Source organism: Myxocyprinus asiaticus, chromosome 30, assembly GCF_019703515.2.
Source record: "Myxocyprinus asiaticus isolate MX2 ecotype Aquarium Trade chromosome 30, UBuf_Myxa_2, whole genome shotgun sequence".
In the NCBI taxonomy this organism is placed as follows: Eukaryota; Metazoa; Chordata; class Actinopteri; order Cypriniformes; family Catostomidae; genus Myxocyprinus; species Myxocyprinus asiaticus.
In genome coordinates this window covers 22,451,052-22,473,993 of record NC_059373.1, presented here as the reverse complement: position 1 = coordinate 22,473,993, position 22,942 = coordinate 22,451,052, and the positions used below count along the sequence as shown (strand labels likewise).

The 22,942-nt window shown below is 38.4% G+C and overlaps 1 protein-coding gene across 1 annotated transcript in view; it reads left to right on the top strand.

Moving 5' to 3' along the window:
- Positions 1-22,942, top strand: part of LOC127420929 (PHD finger protein 14-like) — a 164,150-nt gene that overhangs the window by 115,395 nt on the left and 25,813 nt on the right. Inside the window, exon 17 of the mRNA XM_051663569.1 lies at positions 12,943-13,060. Coding sequence (XP_051519529.1) covers positions 12,943-13,060 — 118 coding nt within the window. The remainder of the gene's footprint in view (positions 1-12,942; positions 13,061-22,942) is intronic.

Below are 22,942 nucleotides of genomic sequence, written 5' to 3'. Positions count from 1 at the left end.
GTATAACAGGATGTGAGCAAACTGAAGGGTATTTTTTAGTAGCTGGAATTTTTTTCTTTCTTTTCCTTTACCCTCTCTCTCACTACAGAGGAGGATCATGTAATAGAGGCAGCTTTGAGTTGACAGTCTGTCACCGAGGGCAAGCCATTTTCTCATTGCTCTGTCACAATAAATATATGGATAAGAAACAGGAAGAAACCGTGCATACCGAGGCACAAACAGTATGCAAGATGGAGGCAGAGCCTGATATAGTGCCCAATGTTCCAAGGTTTACCCCCAAAAGAAACCCTGGAGTGCAGCCTCCACTCATTTTTGGGAAACAGTCTCCACTTGATATTTTCACTGAATATTTTGATGAAGAGGTCATAAAGATCTTGTGTGCAAACACAAATAAGAATGTGGTGAGAAATCTGGAGAGGGATAGGAAATTCACATGGGTTGATATATGCCCTGAAGAAATTAAGAAGTACATTGGTCTGCTTATCTACATGGGGGTGATGGAACTGCCAAAAATGAGGGACTTTTGGAGGAAGAAGACTCTGTTTCATGTCCCCTTTCCCGCCACTGTGATGTCCAGAGATAATGTCCTGAACATCTACAATCTGCATATCAGCGATCCAATGGAAGATGCAGAGTATGATAAGAAATGGGGCACAGAGGAGTATGACTGTCTCCACAGAGTGAAGCCATTCTTGGACATTATGAAGAACAGGTGCATGTCTATTTACCACTCTAAACAGCACATTGCTGTTGATGAGAGGATGGTTGCCACTAAAGCCAGGATATCCTTCAAGCAGTATATGAAAGCCAAGCCCACCAAGTTGGGCATAAAACTCTTTGTAATGGCTAATGTCAACGGCTACACCACTGACTTCAAAATTTACACCGGGAAGTCAAAATTTTCTTTCTTTTGATGTCACATTACTGGTGAACAGGGACTACCTGGGGTCAGGCAGGTATAGCTTCAGGTTTTAAAGGGTTAAATGAGCTTATGAAATTACTCCTGCTGCAGTGTCATGTGGGATAAAGAGACGCGGTGTTTGTTGGTGAGGGAAATTAAAACGTTTATTTTCTTTAATTTTTTTATTCAACAGAGCAAGAAACAGCATGTTGATATGACTTTATTATATATAATCGCTGTGATGCAATTTAATCAAATTGGCATTTTAGAGCTGATATTAAAGGGGATTTATACTACACTTTTGTTGCATTTTTTAATTTCCCACTTAAATAATCTTCTAATGTTAGTAGAGGTTTTTTGCACCAGAAAACTGTCATGATGTATGACCATTTTCTATCCCTCTATGGCCATTTTTGAAACTGTCTCTAAGATTTCTATATGTAAATGACCTCTGTTATGTTTGGCTGACTTTCATTTACCAGCATAGTTCATTCATCGGGGCAGGCTAAGTTGCTGAATACTAAATAGTTGTTGAATATGGCAAAAAGTATGTTGACACCACCTAATTAACAAGTTCTGTTACTCAATGAAGTCCAGTGAAGACAAACTATAATGCTACTACATACAATGGCATTTTAGAGCATTGTGTGCTTCCAAATATATGGCAACAGTTTGAGGAGAGTCCTTTTCTATTCTAGCATACCCATGTGCACAAAGCAAGGTCCTTAAAAAATTGTTTACTGAGTCTGCTGTGGAAGAGCTTGACTGGCCTGCGCCAAGCTCATACCTGAACCCCATTGAACAAGTGAGTTAGAATGCCAATACCAATGTCTGACCTCACTGATGCTCTTGTGTCTGAAAATACCAGCTTGAATTTTGAGTCATTATCACCCATGCACCCTAATTATGTACATTTATTTTAATAACTGAACAAGTCAAACTGATAAGTTACACTTTTGTCTTCTTGAGGTCCTAGACTAGTGTTGATCCAGTGGGAATTCTTAGTTTTGTTTGTCTTTGACTGCCCTGTTGCATCTCCGTCAAGCTCAGGGGAAATAGCGGGTTGGCATGGTAACCACAGGTAAGAGTAGTCTCATTCCCTTTCACAAAGGCACCTTGAAGGGCTCCCTTAGGACTTCAGAAGTTTTTCTGGTTGCTTAGTCAGAAACAGACTGAGGCATGTGCAGCCTTGCGTTATATTACTCTGTTGAATATGAGGAGGTGGCATTATTGTTATCTTTCATCTTGAAAGATGCTCTTGATATCATGTAAACCTGCCAAACATCAGTCTATGCTACATGTTTTTGTGTCTTCTTTTCCTTTAAGGAAGAGTTCATGACAAATAAAAAACTGTTGTTTACTCACCTTTATGTCGTTCCTATGCATTTGTTGTTTTAAAGAGTCACAATGCAGTTATTCACATACATTGACAATTCATAAGGACCAGGGGCTCTCAAGCTCCAAAAAGAGCAAATACACACCATAAAAGTAGTACATATGACCTTTGTGCTCTGTGTTCTGAAGTCATACAGTAGATTTCTGTGAGAACCGAAATTCAAGTCATCATTAACTGATAATCTTTACCCCACTGAAGCTCACATCTGCATCTAGATTTAAAAATGGCGCGTCTACGCCATTGACGACAAACAGCATTACTTTGCAATTATGCACCATTTTTAACCTTGTGTGACCCTGTGTCCCCATCCGTGGATGTGGTATTTTGGTTTCGCTATACACAACAAATAATTTTCATTAATTTAAACCGACTGAATACTGTTCGCAAAACACTCTAGACTGTCATTTAAGGGTTAAACTTCTGCCGCAATGAGTCACGTGACACAACAGCATGGAGTCAATTTTAGTGAAGCACTTCTATGGGCGCAGAGCCAGCACTTTGCCTCTGGTAAGAAACCTTTTTTACGTTTTTTTCATTGAAACCTGTTTGGGTGTAAAGAGTAGTTTCTAGTTTCATTTGATATGCAGTTTTTAAAAAATCATTCATTTTTAAGCACATCAGGGCTCAGATATGTGGATTTTGGACATTATTCCCTCAAAAATTGAAAAAAAAAACATGTTAGTTATTTTGAATAACTTTCAATGTTAACACATCTGTGGGTCATTTCATTTCATTTTAATGTAAATTAAACTGTTCTGAGACCTGTGCATACAGACAGCACACTGGAGGTTAAGTCATTCACTAAATAGGAAGCAAGGGACATCCTACAGCTTTCTATGCAGCTAAGTGCATTCACTCCTAACATCCGATCAGTTTTAGACAGCAGATGATGTTTGGACCACTCAACATGTTTGGCAGACATGGGACAATGGTAATTAGTACATAGATTCAGAATTTATAATGCTAAATTTTATCTTAACATGGTCAACGGTGATTGGATGATGCTGGTCATTACTTTGAATAAGAATTATTTATTCAGCTTTACAGAAAATCAGCTGTAATGTCTGTAACATCTCAAAAACATAAATAACCAACACTCCTGGAAACATAATAAACAATTTGAAGAAAAAAAATCTGACTTTCTATAGCTTGTTATTATTAAAAAATTTCACAAGTTAGTCCCACTGTCCACATATTTTTTTTTTTGCTTATTAGGTGCTACTTGTTACAAATCAAAAAGGGAATTGGAAAATGCACATAGCAGTCACGCTCGGGTCTTAGGAGGTTATGGGTGCTGAAGCAGGCTAAAAATGATTTTCCGGTGAAGGGGAAACTTAGCAGTGAATAATGACTTAAATATGAGTCTGTTCCTCACACAAACCTATAATATGGCTTTAGAAGACTTGAAATATTTTATATTAAAGTCTTATGGATTACTATTATTATCCTTTTTATGGTGCTTTCTTGGTGTGTTTTGCCTTTTTGGAGCTGGACAGTCGCTGATCACTATGAATTTTGTCAATATGGCAAGAATTGCATAACGACTCTTCAAAAATTTATACTATTGTGTTCGACTTCTTGTGTGTGAACTGTTCCTTTAATAATTGCAATTAATATAGCAAAGAACAGCACTGCTTTTGGTCTTTTCTCAGTAATATGCAGTAATATTGCCCAGAAAACTATATTAATGTGATCGGGTTAGCCTTTTCCTGCAATATAACTGTTCAGTGTTGGCAGAAGGTGTACTTGTGTCTTGAGCATACGACTATATGCTCATTAGCACTGAGCCACATCCCATCCAGTCCTTTAATTAGCATTTGAAGTCAGTGATGGGCCTGAGTTTGAAAAGGGCTTCCACATCACACAGCATTGGGTTCATTTACACAATGAACAACACTGCCTCCGCAAAAGTCCCTTTTGAAGTTTCCACTCCGCCACCTGACTGAAAAAAGATGGCGTCTGCCCCTGTCTCCCTCTTTTTTCTCTCCCACTCTCCCCCCATCCTGCGGACTCACTGATAAGACAGCGGTGCCTCTCCATCCCGTAATGGAGACGAGGATGGGAAAGGAGCCTATTGACCTTGCTGGCTCTTATCGGCTTTATCTGATTTGCATTGCCAAATCAGAATCTATTGTATTGATTACAACATAATTAGTTAATTATGGACAGGAAGGAGAGGGGAGAGCTGGACTGCAGGGTGAAGGGCATGTGAGTTTTGAGCAATTGCAGCTCATGAATGTTAAATGAGAACTTCTTACAATAATCTTATAAATAAAATAGGTCGGTTGTTTACTATTTAAACTTAAAGGGGGAAAAAAATTATCATAAAATATTCCAAATTACTTGTGTGCTGTATTCCATGCAAGTCCTCTGAAGTCATGCAATAGTTTGTGTGAGGGACAGACAGAAATTTAAGCCATTATTCACTGATAATCTTCCCCTCCAATGAGCTGTTGACTCGATCTCTGTGACTGGATAATTGTGTTAGTGAGCTTTGAATGAATCATTCAGTACGATTTATTAACCAGATCAACTCTGAACTAATATGGTTCATGAGTTCGATTCACTGACTTTGATCTACAGTAGTTGCAGCAGTTTTAGGGTTAAAGGAATATTATGACCACTTACAATGGAAGTGAATGGGGCCAATCCGTAAACATTAAAATACTCACTATTTTAAAAGTATAGCCACAAGACGTAAACAATATGCATGTTAACGTTATTTTAGTATGATAAAACAGCTTACTAACCTTTTCTGTGTAAGGTTATGTTCAATTTTACAACTTCATTACTATGATGATGTAATGCTGTAAATTCTAAATCCCTAATATGACCGTTTAATAAAAAAACTAAAAAAAAACTTTGATTTCAACAACTATATAGCTCAAATAATACAATTTTAACAGAATAATTAATGTAAGTAATTTGATAAAATTAGAAGCTTCACATTTCTGCCTTTAAATCCTACAAAAACTGGCCCCATTTAATTCCATTGTAAGGTCCTCACTGGCCACGTACACAATGCAACTAAATTGGTTGTCAGTTCACCTTTTAGTGCTTAATCCTGTTCTGTACACACACAGTTCAGTAAAATATGGGAGTAACAACCGCATTCTAAAACCGAATTAACTCAACAGAAAACAGAAAAATTCAGGTAGTGGAAACCGCTTTTCAAAAATTCCACACAGTGTGTACAGAACCGAACTACTGGTTGTTAATGATGTGATTTAATGGCGCGTGTGAGATGTGTCCGTCTTCTCCTGGTTTAAATCTCACTTCCAGAGGTATGTGTCTTCATTCACAAATTACAGTCTGTCTGTCTCTTCAGTAGTTTCTCTCATCTGCCCTGCGGTCTCGGGGTAACCTTTACATTACAGTTCAGAGCGCATGCGCTGTTTAACAACAGCCGCTTAGATGTGCATGAACAAAACGTGGAGATTCTGTCGACAGCAGTTAACTAAACATTGTCAGATGATAATACACCTCTAGTGGATAATCTCTTTGCTCAAAAACAGCGAACAAAAAATGGGTTAAACTGGCGGCATTCATGTTTCACAGGTGTGAGACACTGCAGCATTGCTATGGCTACACTTGTCAGTAATCACAATTGTGGGAGTCAGTCCTGTATTCTGTACACATGTGGAATGATAATTTAGGGGATTCACTCCAACATTTAAATACGGTTGTCACTTCTGAAACTTTGTAGTTTACATGATTTCTTTAAAGAGCCCATATTCTGCTCATTTACAGGTTCAAAATTTAATTTGGGGGGTTCTACTAGAATAGGTTTACATGCTTTAATGTTAAAAAAACACATTATTGGTAGTCACGTGACGCCATGCGATGATCGAACGTGTGAACGGCAAGCTCTGCACACTTTGCTAGTTTTAATACTTTTTATGACATAAACCGGTGAGATTCAATACATTCTGTTCTATAACAGTTCTAGGAGGACAATATGTCAAAGAATTCAAAATCATCTGGCTGTGGAGACATTAAAAGACACTTACGTGCTCAAGCTGACAACCCCGAGCAGGCCGCGAGCCAGGGAGTCGATTTAGTCGGAGAGATACGGGAAATGCGGCGGGAGATGCTGAACACGTCGGCAATGCTGAAGAAGGTTGTTACTGACTTGAAGGATCTTACTGTGATACTTCGATCGATCACCGCCATGGAGGCAAAATTTACTGATGTGGTTACAAGAGTGGGTGATGGAGAGATCACATGACGCCATGCAAGGAGCGGACGTGTGAGCAACGACCTCTGCGCACTTTGCTGAATTTTCGATTAATCTCATGTTATAATCTGGTGAAATTTGATACACCCAGTTACATATTTGCCCTTTGTTGCAAAACATGGCAAAGAAGTCAAAATCCTCAGGCTCTGGAGATATGAAAAGACACTTACGTGTTCAGGATGAAAGACCCAACAGGCCTACAGACCGGGGACTCGATTTGGATGGCGCGGCGGGAGAGGAGATCCGGCGTCAGTTGTCCAACATGTCGGTGATGTTGACGAAGATTCTTGCTGACTTGGAGGATCTTGCTGTAATACGTCGATCGATTATGGCGATGGAAACTAAATTCTCTGAGTTAGCTACAAGAGTGACTGATGTTGAAAAACGAATCGATTTTCTGGAGTCTTCAGAGAGGGAATTAACCGCTAATCCGCCCGTGACCAAAGTTGATCTGGAACATCTCCTTGAAAAGCTTGAAGATCTTGAGAATAGAAACCGCAGGAATAACGTTCGAATTGTTGGAATTCCTGAGCATGAGGAGAGCAGAGATATGGTGAAATTCCTAGACGAGTTTTTCCCGAGTCTGCTCGACATAACAGGCCACAAGCTGGAAATCGAGCGAGCTCACAGAGTGCCAGCTCGGAGATCTGCTGAGGGAGACAGGCCCAGATCGATTCTGGCCAGATTTCTGAGATCATCCGATAAAGATCGTGTGTTGCGCCAGGCGAGGAGCAAAGGGAAGCTTTCTTGGAAGAACCATAATATTTTCTTGTTCCCTGACTTTGCGAGTTCGACGAGAGAAACGCGATCGGTTCAAGGAATGCAAGAAACTCTTACATCAGAAAAAGATCTCGTTTGCTCTGATGTTTCCTGCCTAACTGAGAATAGAAACGAAGGTCGGTCACAAAGTATTCACATGTCCAAATCTGGCAATGTCTTTTATAGAATCAATGTCTGAGTAAACCATTGGATGTTTCTCATGTGAGTGGGCCTGACTCGCTGTACTTACTCTTGAGGAAGCTGGGCGACATTTTAGGTTTTTTGCGTTGGCTCCACCATGAGGCTGGAAGCTTGTTTTGTGAATAACACTTTCCTTAAAGAAACTTTTGCATTGAAGTTCCCGGACAGATTGAGAGTGGACATTATGGATGACCACAAAATATATACATGCTCACACAAAGGATGTCTTTTATAAAGCTGACGGATGGTGTAAGTCATGGTATATACTTTTATGCAGTCTCTGAGTGAATTGACTCGATCATCCGGGGGAGTCGGGATGCCGGTTTTGTTTCTTTTTGTATTGTTCCACCTAGCGGCTGGAGCTTTGTTGAATAACATTCCTTTGGAACAGCTGTTGATTCATCTGTTCGTTTTTCGTGCTTATTCCTCCTGCTGGCTGTGGTTTGTTTTGTTGAGGTTTTTTTTTTTTTCTTTTTTTAACGAGACATTGGAATGATTACGTCATCCGTTGAACTCATACCAGCCAGCTCACTGAACATTCATTTGTCTGTCCGAGGAATCTGAATGGTTTTATATCAGCTGAAATTTGTTTTGTGGAAGATCACACCTTTGAGACAGTTCTGTGAATGAATTTACATGTTCTTTGTGTTCATTCTTCCTATTGACTGGGTTTATTTCACAAAGTATTTTCTGTTATGTAATTAAATTGAGCAATCCGATGGCAAAGTTGTTGTGGGGACTCGTGGGCGTTCATGGACCTTTTGAGTTTAGAGAGATTGTCTCCAGTTGGCGCTGTCATGCGCGGGGTTAATGCGCACGTTTTACTTTTTTCTGTTTGTTTTGTTCGGGGGGATGTTCGGGGGTTGAATGTTTCACTAATGGGGAATGTGGTCTTCATAATTTTGTTTTTGGCACACAATTTATTTTTTCTATTATATCAATATGTCAGTTGTTAATATAAGTGTACTATCTCTCTCCACATGGAATGTGAATGGGTTGGGGCACCCCATAAAAAGAAGGAAGGTTATTTATTTTCTTAAACATAAGAAATATGATATAGTGTTTCTTCAAGAAACACATCTCTCCCCGCAGGAAGCTGAAAAATTTGGGAAGATATGGGGTGGATATGCTTTCTTTAGTGCTGGCACAAGTAAGAGCAAGGGAGTCATTATATTGATTAATAAACATTTACAATTCAAATGTCTCAAACAGATTAAAGATAAATTAGGAAGGGCAAAGGTTGATTTTGGCTAATATTTACGCACCTAACGCTGATGATCAGGGCTTTTTTATAGATCTTGAAGGGATGTTGCAAACCACTGGCACCCCTCATGATATAATATTGGGAGGAGACTTCAATCTTTTGATGGATTCAGTCCTAGATCATAGTGAAGCAAAAGTGTGTAAGCCCCCTAGAGCAACACTGATGCTTCACAGGATGTGTAAAAATCTTGGTCTTTCGGATATTTGGAGACTTTTGAACCCATCTGGTAGGGACTATACATTTTTTTCATCAGTCCATAAGATTGATTCTAGAATAGATTTTTTTTTTTTTTTTTTTTTTTTTTGATATCCAAATCCCTAATTTCATTTGTTGTTGATTGCTCAATTGGAAACATTTTAGTCTCAGATCACGCCCTGGTGTGTTAAGAGGTGTTGCCACATACGGAGAAAAATAAATCATCAAGTTGGCACTTTAATGTATCCCTTTTGCAAAATCCTGAATTCCAATAAATGCTAAAGGCTGAAATCAATGTCTAAATGGAGACCAACTGGTCCTCAGTATCTTCTGTGGGCGTGGCTTGGGAGGCACTTAAGGCGGCTCTTAGGGGCCGGATCATATAGTATGCCTCATTCACCAAAAAACCCAAAGCACAAGAACTCGTGGAATTGTAAGGGAATATTAAAAGTGCAGAGGCAGAGCTGAAATGCCAAATGTTGTCTAATGGCCTCAGAGAATTGACCCAATTGAAATACAGATATAATACTATTTTGTTGCAGAAGGTGGAGTTTTGGCTGTTCAGGGCAAGACAGTCATACTTTGAGTCAGGGGACAAGGCAGGGAAACTCCTGGCTAGATATATAAAACAGAGAGAGTCTTTTTCTACCATTCCCTTAGTGAAATCTGCTGGTGGTGAAATATTTACCTCAGCCATTGATATTAATAATGCTTTAAAGAATTCTATCTTGATCTCTATAGTTCCACGTCTTCGTCTACTGATGAAGATATTAGAAACTTTGTGGAACCGTTAGTACTTCCTAAACTGACAATTGAGCAAAAACATTCTCTTGATTCTGAGATAAACTTGGAGGAGCTTTGTGAGGTAATTAACACCTTGCCTACAGGCAAGTCTTCAGGGCCAGACGGCTTTGCCACTGAATTTTTTAGATGACATGCTACAGAACTGGCTCCACTTTTGCTAGAAGTTGGCGATGCCAATCAGAAGATGGGGACACAACCCATGTTTTTTGGTGGTGTGTTAAGATCCACAGACTTTGTGGAACCATTAGTACTTCCTAAACTGACAATTGAGCAAAAACATTCTCTTGATTCTGAGATAAACTTCGAGGAGCTTTGCGAGGTAATTAACACCTTGCCAACAGGAAACATTGATTAAAATTAACACTAGCTTATTGATCCTACAAATTCAACAATCATCAAAGATAATTATCAATTCTCAAAAAAATCAATAGAATATTAATTAGGATTAATTTTGCCAGGGCACCACCCTGGAATCAGGGACTAATAACCAGATAGTATAACAGTCTCAATATTAGATTGTTCTCTTAGGGAAATCGACATCGATTTTCGAAAAAAAAATAAAAATAATGAATGAATGCTTGAATCCGAGCACTGACATCCTGTCAGCATGTGACACAGGTGTATGCAAAACAAACCAAAACACTTCTCTTTGAAATATTACAAAGTTTATTTATGCAGTAATACCAATTAATAATTAATACAATGCAGTCAATAAACTTGCGACTTACAACTACAAACTAAACAGTGATAAGATTAGAAATGGAAACCAAAATAATCCTATAACACATGAGGGTGTGTGTGAGAGAGGGAGGGACGTGCACAAAATGGCAGACGTGACTCTCGTGGAGAGTATGTCATGCGAGACTTCTGGCTAAGAGAATATGGCCGTGAATGTGGGCGGAGAGAAACCAGTCAATGGCGTCTACCAGTTTATCGCGTGTATCCGCTTGTACGATAGCTTAGGGACAAAGCTGAGATTTATCACGAAGCTATCAACTAGCCAAAAATGTGTGCGAGAATGTTCGTGAGGGGTCGCGTGTATGTGTGTGTGTGTGGTTAGTATGGAGAGAGAGAGAGAATAAAGTGACGGAGAGAAAGCAGCTGTTAGTTTATCACTCAGCGATGCGGTGGACGGCTCGTAAACCGTCCCGCGGTCTTTGATTCTTTAATAGATAAACTCAGTGTGGCGGTCTCACCCACGATGGCGGAAATGCACAACAGTCCAATGTGGTTGGACTACAACACAGCAGATCTCATTCGTGATAATTAATACTTTGAGTATTAGCTGCAATGAGCGGACTCAGCGGTCCGTAAACTGTACAAGCAATAACCTTGATACACAAGAAAAACACTATAATATTCTATCTCTGCCCAGACGTAAACCTCTTACTTGAATCGCATGAGGATGCAGCTAGAATATGTGTGTTCATCCGTCCTTTAACTCCGACTCGGTTCCTCAAGGCTCGGGTGATGACGGGAGGCCGTTTACTCGGTCTGTCGGCGGGCGGTACGGCTGCTGATTCTCGGCGGGCTGGCGGAGAAATCAGCGATGTCGACTTGATTGAAGATGGAAGAGAAATCTGTTCTCTCTCCAATTCTGCAGGCAAATGGATGAAGATGCGGATTGCTCGGCGGTCTCCTTCGAATCCATTAGAGTGTTCGGTGGAACACAGAGTAATCTCAACTCGTCCAGCAAGATGGAGATTGTATGGCCACAGTTTCAAGTCGGACATTACTTCCTTGTGCCACGAGGCTACACCTGAGAGCAGCGATGAGCTGCGTCTACGCACGGCGAGCAAAGTTGCTGGAAGCAAATCCCGGAAGCATTTCAGAGGTATTTCTACTCCTGATGATGTCATGGTTGAGGGGCGTTCTGTCGTGTGCCTCATCCAATAGGAGTTGAGAGTTCGATCCTTTAGTGAGCAAGGCTTCATGGGATTTGAAGTCTGTTTTGGACTCCCTTTGTTTGATTTTGGCGCAGTTTTTATCAGTAAGATTTATGACTTTGTATGTGGGCCTGAGTTAGGTTTTACGACTGTGTTAGGCCTGCCTTTGTCTTCTATCTGAATACATGAGGCCCAACAGTAGCACATTCCTGAGGCGGGCATTATGCAAATGTATTACATAGTGACGTAGCTATGTCACGGAAGAAATGGCTGGACTGCAAACCAGGCGTTTCAGGCAGTTCAGAAGCAGTGTTTTCTGTGGGAGAGTGTAACTCCCTTTGGCATGGACTTTGTAACTTTGCAGACCTTTTACATGCACAAACAGCTATATTACACAATAAAGGAAAGGTAAAATCCCAAAAAGCATAATAGAGCCTCTTTAAAGAAAAGGAGGGATTAGTTTTTGTGGTAATCAACATTATGCCACAAATGCTGTCGATTGAGGTTAACTAAATCTGGAATTTTCCTTGAACAGCTCACTGGAAGGGAAGTTTATCAGTGAATCATTACTTTAACTTTGGTCTGTTCCTCACATAAAGCAATCATATGAATTCAGAAGACTTTAAATATAGCATACAAGTCGTATGGACAACTTTCATGTTTTTTTCATGTCTTTCTAGAGCTTAACGGACATGGTCACTATGAAGTGCCATTGCATAGAAAACAGTTGTGTTAAGATTGTTCAAAAAAATTCCCTTTTGTGTTCCACAGCAAATAATTACAGCATGTAGGTTTGGAACATCAGGGTAAGTAACAACTGAATTAAAATGTGTGGGTTACCGTTTTAACATTTTAGACACTCTTTTGAAATGGAACAACTCAATCGAAGGAAGGTCTTTTTTGTTTTACTTAAAAAAAAATATTGTTTGCAATGGTGTTTGAGCAAAACTATAAGGACAGAATCTCAGTCTCTTTCTTGACACCTTGACTCTGGAATAACTATCCAATAGAGATTTATTGACAGGATGAGCTGAAACTCATTTCAGCAGGACCAATCGAGCAGCGTGTTTTATGATGGCTGTACAAGGCCGTGTGAGAGGTTGTGTGCCAGTGTGTTTTGAATCTATTAAGCGTCTGTTACCTGACAGCAAATGGCTCTGTCACCATCTATCATATCTGCTTGTTTAGGGCCATACTGGCCTCTTGGGCGGGGTATAAGCTATTTGTGTGTGCGTGGTCGCACAGCAGCTGCATTTTAATGTGTTCTCGCTGCTAACGCACTGCCTGTTTTCCTCACAGGTGTGATGAGTGTCGGCTATGTTACCACTTCGGCTGTCTGGACCCTCCCCTGAAAAAGTCACCCAAAAAAACAGGCTACGGATGGATTTGTCAGGAATGTGACACCTCTTCATCAAAGGTGAGAGTAAACTGTTATGTAGACAGGACTTCAACAAAAATTCCCCAATGGGATTGCTACCGCTATATTCTTGTCTTCTCTCAGTATTCCATTTTGGCTAATTGGTTGTCCTAAAAATTGTAGGCGTTATTCAGATTGTTGGTTTATATTGATAACTGTATATATACTAGCCTTGGGATCAATGCCTTTTTCACACATCGATAATCAGAAAAGTTTCCTGAAGATCAATGATCTATATCGGCTTTTTTTTTTTAGATATAAATAGGGCTACTTGTTGCACAGTAGTCTTTGTCTCTTAACACACATGTCTCAATATAATGTTAGTAAAGTGTGAGTGGCAGGCTATAATTTAATTTACTCTAGCATGTTTCTGAAAAAGGAACTCTACCACGTTAAGCGGCTTCATATGTCCAACTATAAACATAGCTACACAATATTTAGCTTCTTTTAGTGTGGTAAAAGTTTATACAATAACATAGACAGTAAATGTGTGGTAACATATACAGTAAATGTTATATCACCTCCTTGTGGTCTCCCAAAGCTATTACATCGGACTGCATTGAACGGAAGGCCAAATAACTGTGAATTGGAAAGCACAACATTTAGGCTAATGTAATATATCGATGCTTCAAAAACGTAGCGAGAAAATAACATGCTGATCAATAATTGATGTATCAATATTTTATGACATTCCTTATGTACTGTATTTTTTTTCTAGTTTTGAAATAATATCTTTGCCCCCTCTTAATTGTTGACGCTTTTTATTGTGGAAATATTAGAGAGATATTAGAGAGAGGAAATAATGGGTATACAGTTTAAGGGAGAAATACAGTACTGTGCAAAAGTTTTAGGCACTTGTGAAAAATGTTGTATAGTGAGGATGTCTTCAAAAATAATGCAAATAATAGTTTTCATTTATCAATTAACGTCATTCAAATTCCAGTAAAAAAACAAAACAAAAAAAAAAAACAGCACCATTTCTCCTAGATACGCCTGGACAAAGTTTTTCTTGGTTGTTGGCAGATAGGATGTCCCATGCTTCTTGGAGAACTTGCCACAGTTTATTTGTCTTTTTAGGCTGTCTGTTGCTTTTGTCCCTTCATGTAATCCCAGACTGACTCAATGAAGTTGAGATCCGAACTCTGTGGGGGCCATACCATCTGTTGTAGGGCTCCTTGTTCTTCTTATATTCAATTCTATTTGCAAAGGGAATGTTGAAATCTAAAATAGATTTTTCCTACTCGTACACTAAAAGCATAATATATAAAATAACCATTTTAAGAGATTTTTATTTATTTATTTATTTTGTATTTTTTTTTTGTGTGTGAAAAAGATAATGCACCTAAGACTTTTGTGCAGTACTGTAAGACTGGAAAATATTGCAAGCAGAATTTAACTCACATTGCCTGCATGAGCACCATGGCTCAGTGTTTCAAATCGCATGCATTAGCCACTAGGCCACAGCTTAAACAGAAACAAAGTCAATCAGAAATGCTCTTTGCCTGGGTTCGGGCTGTGGTATTATTTTTGAGGGTGGATTTTTAGAGAGAGGGCATGTGGTTGAATTAAGACAAATTTAAATCACAGCACCTTTAAGACTGTACAAAGTGCATGAATTTATTGTGATGTGTAGTAAGGCCACGTCCAAACTAATATATTTTTGGTTAAAAATGAATTGGTTTAGCTATGTTTATGCCTATTATCCATACTAAAACTTAACTTTCCTTCACCATAACCGGAAACTTTTAAAAAACGCTCTCTACTGCATACCTTTGAAAACTGTGATATTAGGAAACTGAAAATGGAGGTTTCAAATGAAAATTGATTTGTGTGGAGGGAGGGTCCGTGTACCTTCGGATAATTAGTTTTCTCGTTTTTATCTTCAAAACTAAATAACCAATAAACCATTCATTTATCACATTTCCGTTATGTCTCTTTATCACATCACAAAAATTTATGTTGTATCTGCTTGTTTTTCAGTTTAAAAAGAAATAGCCAAAAATAACAAAACAAATTTTTCATTCGTGCATATAAACCCAGATTATAACAGTTTTGTACATGTGGGCTGGCCTGACACTCCTGTTTCCACGGATTGGTCAACACGCACCATCATCTGTTCTACCTCAACACCGTTCATAGCAAATAAGAGTTCACCAAGTTAAAATTTGCAGATTGATTTTGCAGATAGATTCTAATCATTTTGATGACCATTAATATTCCGTAGAAAAACTTCTGACTATTGCATGTTTATTGCAGTCTCATCAAGCAATGGACACCTGGATAGGACAGCCAGTTAACTCACCAACTCACTTTTGTCACTGCGGGATGGGGTGGCAGTGCTTTTTTTTTTTTTTTATAAGGAAAATTATGAATTGGGATGCTGTGCACAGATCTGTAGGGCTTTACCGGTTGTTTAGATCAGTGTTACTATCAGAAGTAATTAATAATTATTTCTGTAGTTATTAATTAATATTTAAATTAATTAATTGGATCTAACTCATTAAAACCTCATATGGGGCTCCAGTAAATGTAGTGCGCTACATTTAGGAGCAAGTTTGGTTATTAGCAATAATTAATAATTATCAAAGATAATTACTAATTATTAAAATCAACAGAACATTGATGAGAATCAATGTTAGCTTTTTTAATCCTTTAAAATCAACAATTATCAAAGATAATCGTCAATTGTTAACATCAAAGAAACATTAATTAAAATTAACACTAGCTTATTGATCATTCAAATTCAACAATCATCAAAGATAATTATCAATTATCAAAAATCAATAGAATATTAATAAGGATTAACATTGACGGGGCATCACCCTGAAATCAGGGACTAATAACCAGATAGTAAAACAGTCTCAATATTAGATTGTTTTCTTAGGAAAATCGACATCCGAAGAATATAGATTTTCGGGAAAAAAACAATGAATGAAGGTTTGAATCTGAGCACTGACATCCCATCAGCATGACACAGGCGAATGCAAAACAAACCAAAACACTTCTCTTTGTAATATAAACAAAGTTTATTTATGCAGTAATATCAATTAATAATTAATACAATGCAGTCAATAAACTTCCGACTTACAGCTACAAACTAAACAGTGATATGATTAGATATGGAAATAAAATAATCCTATAACACATAAGGTGTGTGTGTGACAGTGTGTGTGTGTGTGTGTGTCAGTGTGGTTAGTGAGAGAGAGAGAGAGAGATTATTAAGTGACAGCCCGAAAGCTGATTTCGCGATAGCTGGAGAGAAAGCAGCTGTGTTCATCACTCAGAGACGCGGTTTTACGAGCGGGGCTCGTAAAAGTCCTGCGTTATTTGACTCTAATGGATGAACTCAGTTTCTGTCTCACCCGCGATGGTGAAAATGCACAACAATCCAATTTGGTTGGACAACAATACAGCAAAACAAATTTGTGATAATTAATACCCTGAGTATTAATAATGAGCGGACATGGCAGTCCGTAAACTGTACAAGCAAAAACCTTGAAACACAAGAATAACACGCTATAATATTCTATCTCTGCCCAGACGTAAACCTCTTACTTGAATCACATTCGGACACAGGTAGAATGTGTTTTCCTCCATCCTTTAACTTTGACCCGGTTCCTTGAGGCTCGTGTGATGACGGGAGGCCGTTTCCTCACTCTGTCGGCGGGCAGTACGGCTGTTGATTCTCAGAGGGCGGTACGGCTGTTGATTCTCGGCGGGCTGGCGGAGAACTCAGAAATGTCGACTTGATTGAAGATGGAAGAGAAATCTTTTAATCTCTTCACTTCTGTAGGCAAACAGATGAAGATGCGAATTGCTCAGCGGTCTCCTTCGGATCCGTTAGAGTGTTTGGTTGAACACAGAGTAATCTCAACTCGTCCAGCGAGATGGAGATTGTATGTCTACAGTTTCAAGTTGGACATTACTTCCTTGTGCCACGAGGTTGCACCGGAGAGCAGCAAAAAGCTATTTCCGTATTCGGTGAACTAAGTCGCTGGAAGTGAAATCTTTAAGCATTTCAGAACTCCTGATGATGTCATGTTCGAGGGACGTTCTGTTGTGTGCCTCATCCAATAGGAGTCGAGAGTTCGATCCTCCAGTGAGCAAGGCTTTCTGGATTTGTAGTCTGTTTTGGACTCCCTTTGTTTGATTTTGGCTTGATTTTTATCAGTAAAATTTACGACTTAGAAGGTGGGGGCTTGAGTTATGTTTTTACAACTGTGTTAGGCCTGCCTTTGTCTTCTATCTGAATACATGAGGCCCAACAGATCTAACTGTAACTAAATGTACTTTGTTATCTGGTCATTGTTGTTGTTGTTGTTGTTAAATTAAATATAAATTAAATCAAGCCAATAATTGCAGGGGAAACGTAAGTTGAAATACAAATGTTCACTGGATGTGAATAAGCCTCGCAGGACAAGGACACAAAAAGACCTAGGATTTTTGTTCAGGGAAGGATCTCCGCCCGTATTGTTCATGTATTATTATTTATTTTATTCTCTTTCATTTTTTATTTTCATTCGTAGTTACACCTTTTGCTTTCCAGTCTTTATTCGGCAATTGTCAAGTTTATTGTTATGGCGCGAGTTGCGTGCAGTTTTTCACTTACCGCCTATCCGAGGCCAGCTCGCCGTTCCATTGAACTGATGAAATAAAATGCAGCTAAACACGCCCTGTTCCTGATTGACATTCGCTGACATGCAGTTGCATTTTTCTTGATTTATTAAAAAAAATAAAAATAATAATAATTAGACCTAATTATCTGAAACTGAAAACGCTCTCTCACCCTATCATCCCTAGTGTAATAAATTTATTGATCATCTGAGTAATTGATCATCTGTTTTATTAAACTTTTTTTTTTTTTTATCAAAAAGGTAAATGTATTAAGTGTATTAAAAGTGTTGCCCGTTAATCCACACTGGTCTTAGAGAATCTCATTGCTGGTACATCAAGCCAAAAATCCAAGGCTCTCACATGGGGTATAGGCCTAATATTAATAAGGCCGGCTATTATAATTGGGTAATAATATTAAAACCATAATCAAATTGTTGATTATCAAAAAACTATTTGTTGCCATTAAAAATTTAAGGTTCATTCTATTCTGTTTAACACATAGCATACTGTATATATTTCACTTTTAAAAAGGTGTACAGATAGACATGTCAGGCAAAACAAAGTCCTTTCTGACTGTTGCCATGGCATCGTGTGCACCTGAAACCACATCGTGAACACCGCATTGACTATAAAAAAAAAAAAAAAAGCTGTCCTCAATGTGATAAACTTGAGGTGATTTAGCACTCGCTGTGTCCCGTGTGAAAAGGCTCTTGCTCTGAAGGAATGAGGAAAGACAGATGACATTGCAGGTTTAACCGATCAGTAGAAATGGGCGTGTCATGTCCATCCACTTGTGCAAATGAAATTATAAGATTGTACACTTATTTTAAGTGCTTGAAAGAAAAAACTAGAAATTGAGCTGAATTCCTGTTTTTATAGTTCTTATATGAAAATAAAAAATGAAAAATAAAAGTGTTTTCTCAATTTTAATCATTTCTTTCTATATGAAAAATGAGTAAACAGTCGGTTTATTGGTTATACCATTTTGAAGACAAAAATGAGAAAACAAATTAGCCGAAGGTACACGGACCAGGGAGGTGGCCTGAATGTTATTCAAAATTTGCCATTTATTGCACTAAATTTTACTGCAAAGTCAGAGATACAATGGACTAGTCAGTAGTTGCTGCTTTAATTCTTATATAGTATATAGCTTTACTGAACTGAACACCTTTACCGTTTACAGCGCAGAATGTTTAATGCTAAAGAAGTATCCTAAATCTCTCTGTAGCACTCCCTGATATAATTTTAATTAATACAAAATGGGCGGGGGGGGGGGGGGATGGGTAGCGAGTATTGACGCTGACTACCACCCCTGAAGTCGTGAGTTTGAATCCAGGGTGTGCTGAGTGACTCCAGCCAGGTCTCCTAAGCAACCAAATTGGCCCGGTTGCTAGGGAGGGTAGAGTCACATGGAGTAACCTCCTCGTGGTCGCGATTAGTGGTTCTCGTTCTCAATGGGGCGTGTGGTAAGTTGTGCGTGGATCGCGGAGAATAGCATAAGCCTCCACATTTGAAGTCTCCGCGGTGTCATGCACAACGAGCCACGTGATAAGATGCACGGATTGACGGTTTCAGAAGCGGAGGCAACCGAGTCTTGTCCTTCGCCACCTGGATTGAGGTGAGTAACCGCACCACCACAAGGACCTACTAAGTAGTGGGAATTGGGCATCCCAAATTGGGAGAAAAGGGAATTAAAAAAAAAAAAAAAAGTTTATACAAAATGAAATCTATACCACACATACTATAAATACTCTAACCGGGCTTATCACCTCCCTTGCTCTCTTAATTACGGATAAAAGCAAAGTGGCTGGTGTTTGAAGTTGCAAGAGCGTTCAGATGCCACCAGCTGAGTAAGACGGCCACTGTTTTAATTCCCAGATGTCTTCCTCCCCAAGCCTCAGGAACTCAGGACTCAGAGCCACCACACATCTCAGCATGCCTCCAAACAGCGGTTACTTAAAAAGCAAAGTAGATCCTCATTGTTGGCTTAGGCTTTCCCGTACACTTATTTTTAAATATTATCTTTGCAAAATGGCAAGTGCATTTGTGTTCTCCCAGACATTTAATTTCTATCTCTTTTTGAATTACAGTGCAATCAAAGGTGGTATGTGTCATCTTGGAAACCTAATTAAGTTAATAAATGCATTTGCTTCAAAATTTATATTTAAATGGACAGTCCAGCTAGTGAGACTCTAGCAGCATGGAAAATGGGGGTTAATTGATGTTTGCTGAAGAGAAAGTAAAATATGAAAAATTATGGTGGTCTGACTACGTGGCGAAAAGTGTAACATGGAATTATTGCTTATGACTATAATTAAAAGGTTAAAGCAAAGAGCGTGATTGAATGCAGACACTGCAAGATGGTTAGCAATTATCTTAAAGTTAGCATTCTAAGCTTAGCGTGGAGATGCAAAGATAAATGGAAACCATGTTGGTTATGGTGTTTATGACACTATATATCATGTATTGTCTTCTATCATCTTGGCTGTCTTATAATGATTGAAGCCTTTCCCATGGGAAAGAAAATCACAAATGAGATTTCTATAGTATCTAAACAGCAATGAGATGAAATGAAGAGCAAATTGAGACTTTTTCCAAGGTCTCCTGCTTGTCAGAATTGTCTCATGAGAAAAAGACCCTTGTAACCTTACATGTGTCTCCTTTGAAGTTTCAGAAGTGAAGATTTCAATATGAATTTATTTCTCATCAAATCCTTCAAAGACCAAATTATTAAAATATATTTATCACATTAATTTTATAGCTCTATAATCCAACAGTGTTGGAAAAAATCGTCTGCCACATATAAAAATGTAATGTAAATGTTGGGTAGTAATACACTACATGTAATCTGGAAGTACTTAGGTTGCATTTTTAAATGTGCATAATCATATTACAGTAACTGTAATTATAATAATATTAATAATATTGATTGCATTACCTTAGAGTGGTTGGCGGGGGGGAAAGGGGGTTTCATGTTTACTAATTTTTTAACCTTTTGCGACCCCGTGTCCACCTTCGTGGACATTGTGTTTTGTCTTCACTATACGCTATGCATAATTTGATTTCATTTAAACTGACTGATCTCAGTTCAGAACACTCTGGGCTGTCAGTAAAGGGTTAAAATTTTGACATGCCAAGACATGTGACAAAACAACATGGCGCTGATTACAGCAGAGATTGTCTTTGGGAGAAACATCAACAAAACCACATCTGTTAAGAAACATCATTACGTTTTTACATTGAAACCTGTTTGAGTCAAAACACGAGTCTCTAGTTTCATCCGATATGCCATTTTGAAAATGTGAGTTATTTATTGTGAAATAGCACGCTTTTAAACACAGTGACTACTTACGAGGACTAAATGCCTTTTTTTCCTAAGAAATTCTATATTCATTGTGCATTATCACATTGAGAATCAATGGTTTTATCCAAAAGCTGAAAATGATTGCTTTCTGAGGCTTTATATGGCGTTAGGAGGAAAGTAAAGTGCATTTCGAATTGTTCTTAGACCAGTGTAGACAGACAGCACACTGGAGGTTAAGTCATTTTCAAATTAGGGATCAAGGGAGCATACTTTAGCTTTCCTGTGCAGCCAAATGCATTCACTCCTAACATCCTGTCAAAAGTTCAGTTTAAGGCTGCAGATGATGTATGCACATGGTTGGCAGACATGGGACAATGGTAATCAATACATAGATTCAGAATTTGTAATGTATGATTTTATTTTAACATGATCGGTATTTCTTGGACGATACTTGCCATTACGTGTATCAGAATTATGCAAATTTCTGATTGGTAAAATGTTTCAGCACTGGATATCACTTGTTTGTTTGACTGTGCAGAGAGAACATTGAGATTGTCATTAGTATTATATTTAGTTTAGTTATTATTATTAATATAAATGTCTCAACTTAGTACTGCTGTCCCCTTATGAGTACATAATTTTTTAGGAAAACTATTTGCTCTATTTTTTTTTATTTTATTTATTATTATTATTATTATTATTATTATTATTATTATTATTTTGCATGTTTATTAGGGGCTACTAGTTACAAATCAAAAATGGAAATGAAAAATAAACACAGCAGTCATGTTCAGGTCTCAGGAGGTTAATCAAAGGAGTGTAAATTGGTGCCTAAATTTAAAATTAGATTTTCATCAAAACATACAACAGTTAATGCAAAAGTAATAAAATCAGATTACCTAAAAAGTGTAATCTAAAAGTTTGTTACGTTACAATTTTTGTTGTGTAATTTGTAATCAGTAGCAGATTACGTGTCAGAAGTAATCTAACACACATCCTATATGTCAGCAAATATCTAATTTGTTTTAATTTCTTAAAATAATTTTTAGAAGAAACATTAGAGACAAAATTGATACTTCAGTGAAACAAATCCATTATAGTCTCCTGAGCTATGAACGAGTAACCTCTGAGCTTTTTTTTTTTCCCATAGGGTTTGAAATACAGCATATGTTTCTCAAAATTGCTTCATAATGTTCGTTAAACAAGCATTTCTTTAATGTGTTCAAAAGTTTACCAGCTCCTGAGATAAAAGCGCTCACAATCTGTTCACCCAGGACACATTTGTTTCAAATGCATGTAAAAAGGCCTAATCTCTTGCTCATAAAATCAGCTGATAAAGAATTATGTTCTTGCAGCAAGACCCCCTTTGTGTGTGCTGTGTATCTCTTGTAAATAGGGCTATTATATGTCAAAGGCGTAGAAGAAACGCTGCGGATCGGTAACCTGCTGCTACAGAATGAGAGCTGTGCATTTCAGAACAAAAGCAATGGAAGGCGAGTGGCGACAGAGAAAAAAGCTTTAGACAGTGGGAGGTGTACAAGGGCCACAGGGATTAAACAAGTCTTTGCCTTTAGAATGTGTTCAGTGACAGCCTGCAGTGACACCGGCCGCTCCCTTTGGACCCTCAGAGACCAGACACAGTCCTGTTTAATCACACACACACACACACATTTCCTATGACAATCAGGCCACACACCTCTCTGTCTCTCTTCCTTGCTCTTGTTCGCTCAGTTGCTCTCGCTGACACACTCGTGCTGAGTGTTTTCATAGGATCCGCTGTCTTATCTCACACTCACTACCTGGTATATGTTATCCTCCTTGGATGTCTTGCTTCTCCTAGTGCCATCATTTTATATCCTTTTCCAAGCTAAACATTATAGTGGTGACGACAGGTAACAGGAAAACGTCTCGGTTACGTACGTAAACTTGGTTCCCTGAGGGGAACGAGACACTGCGTATGATTG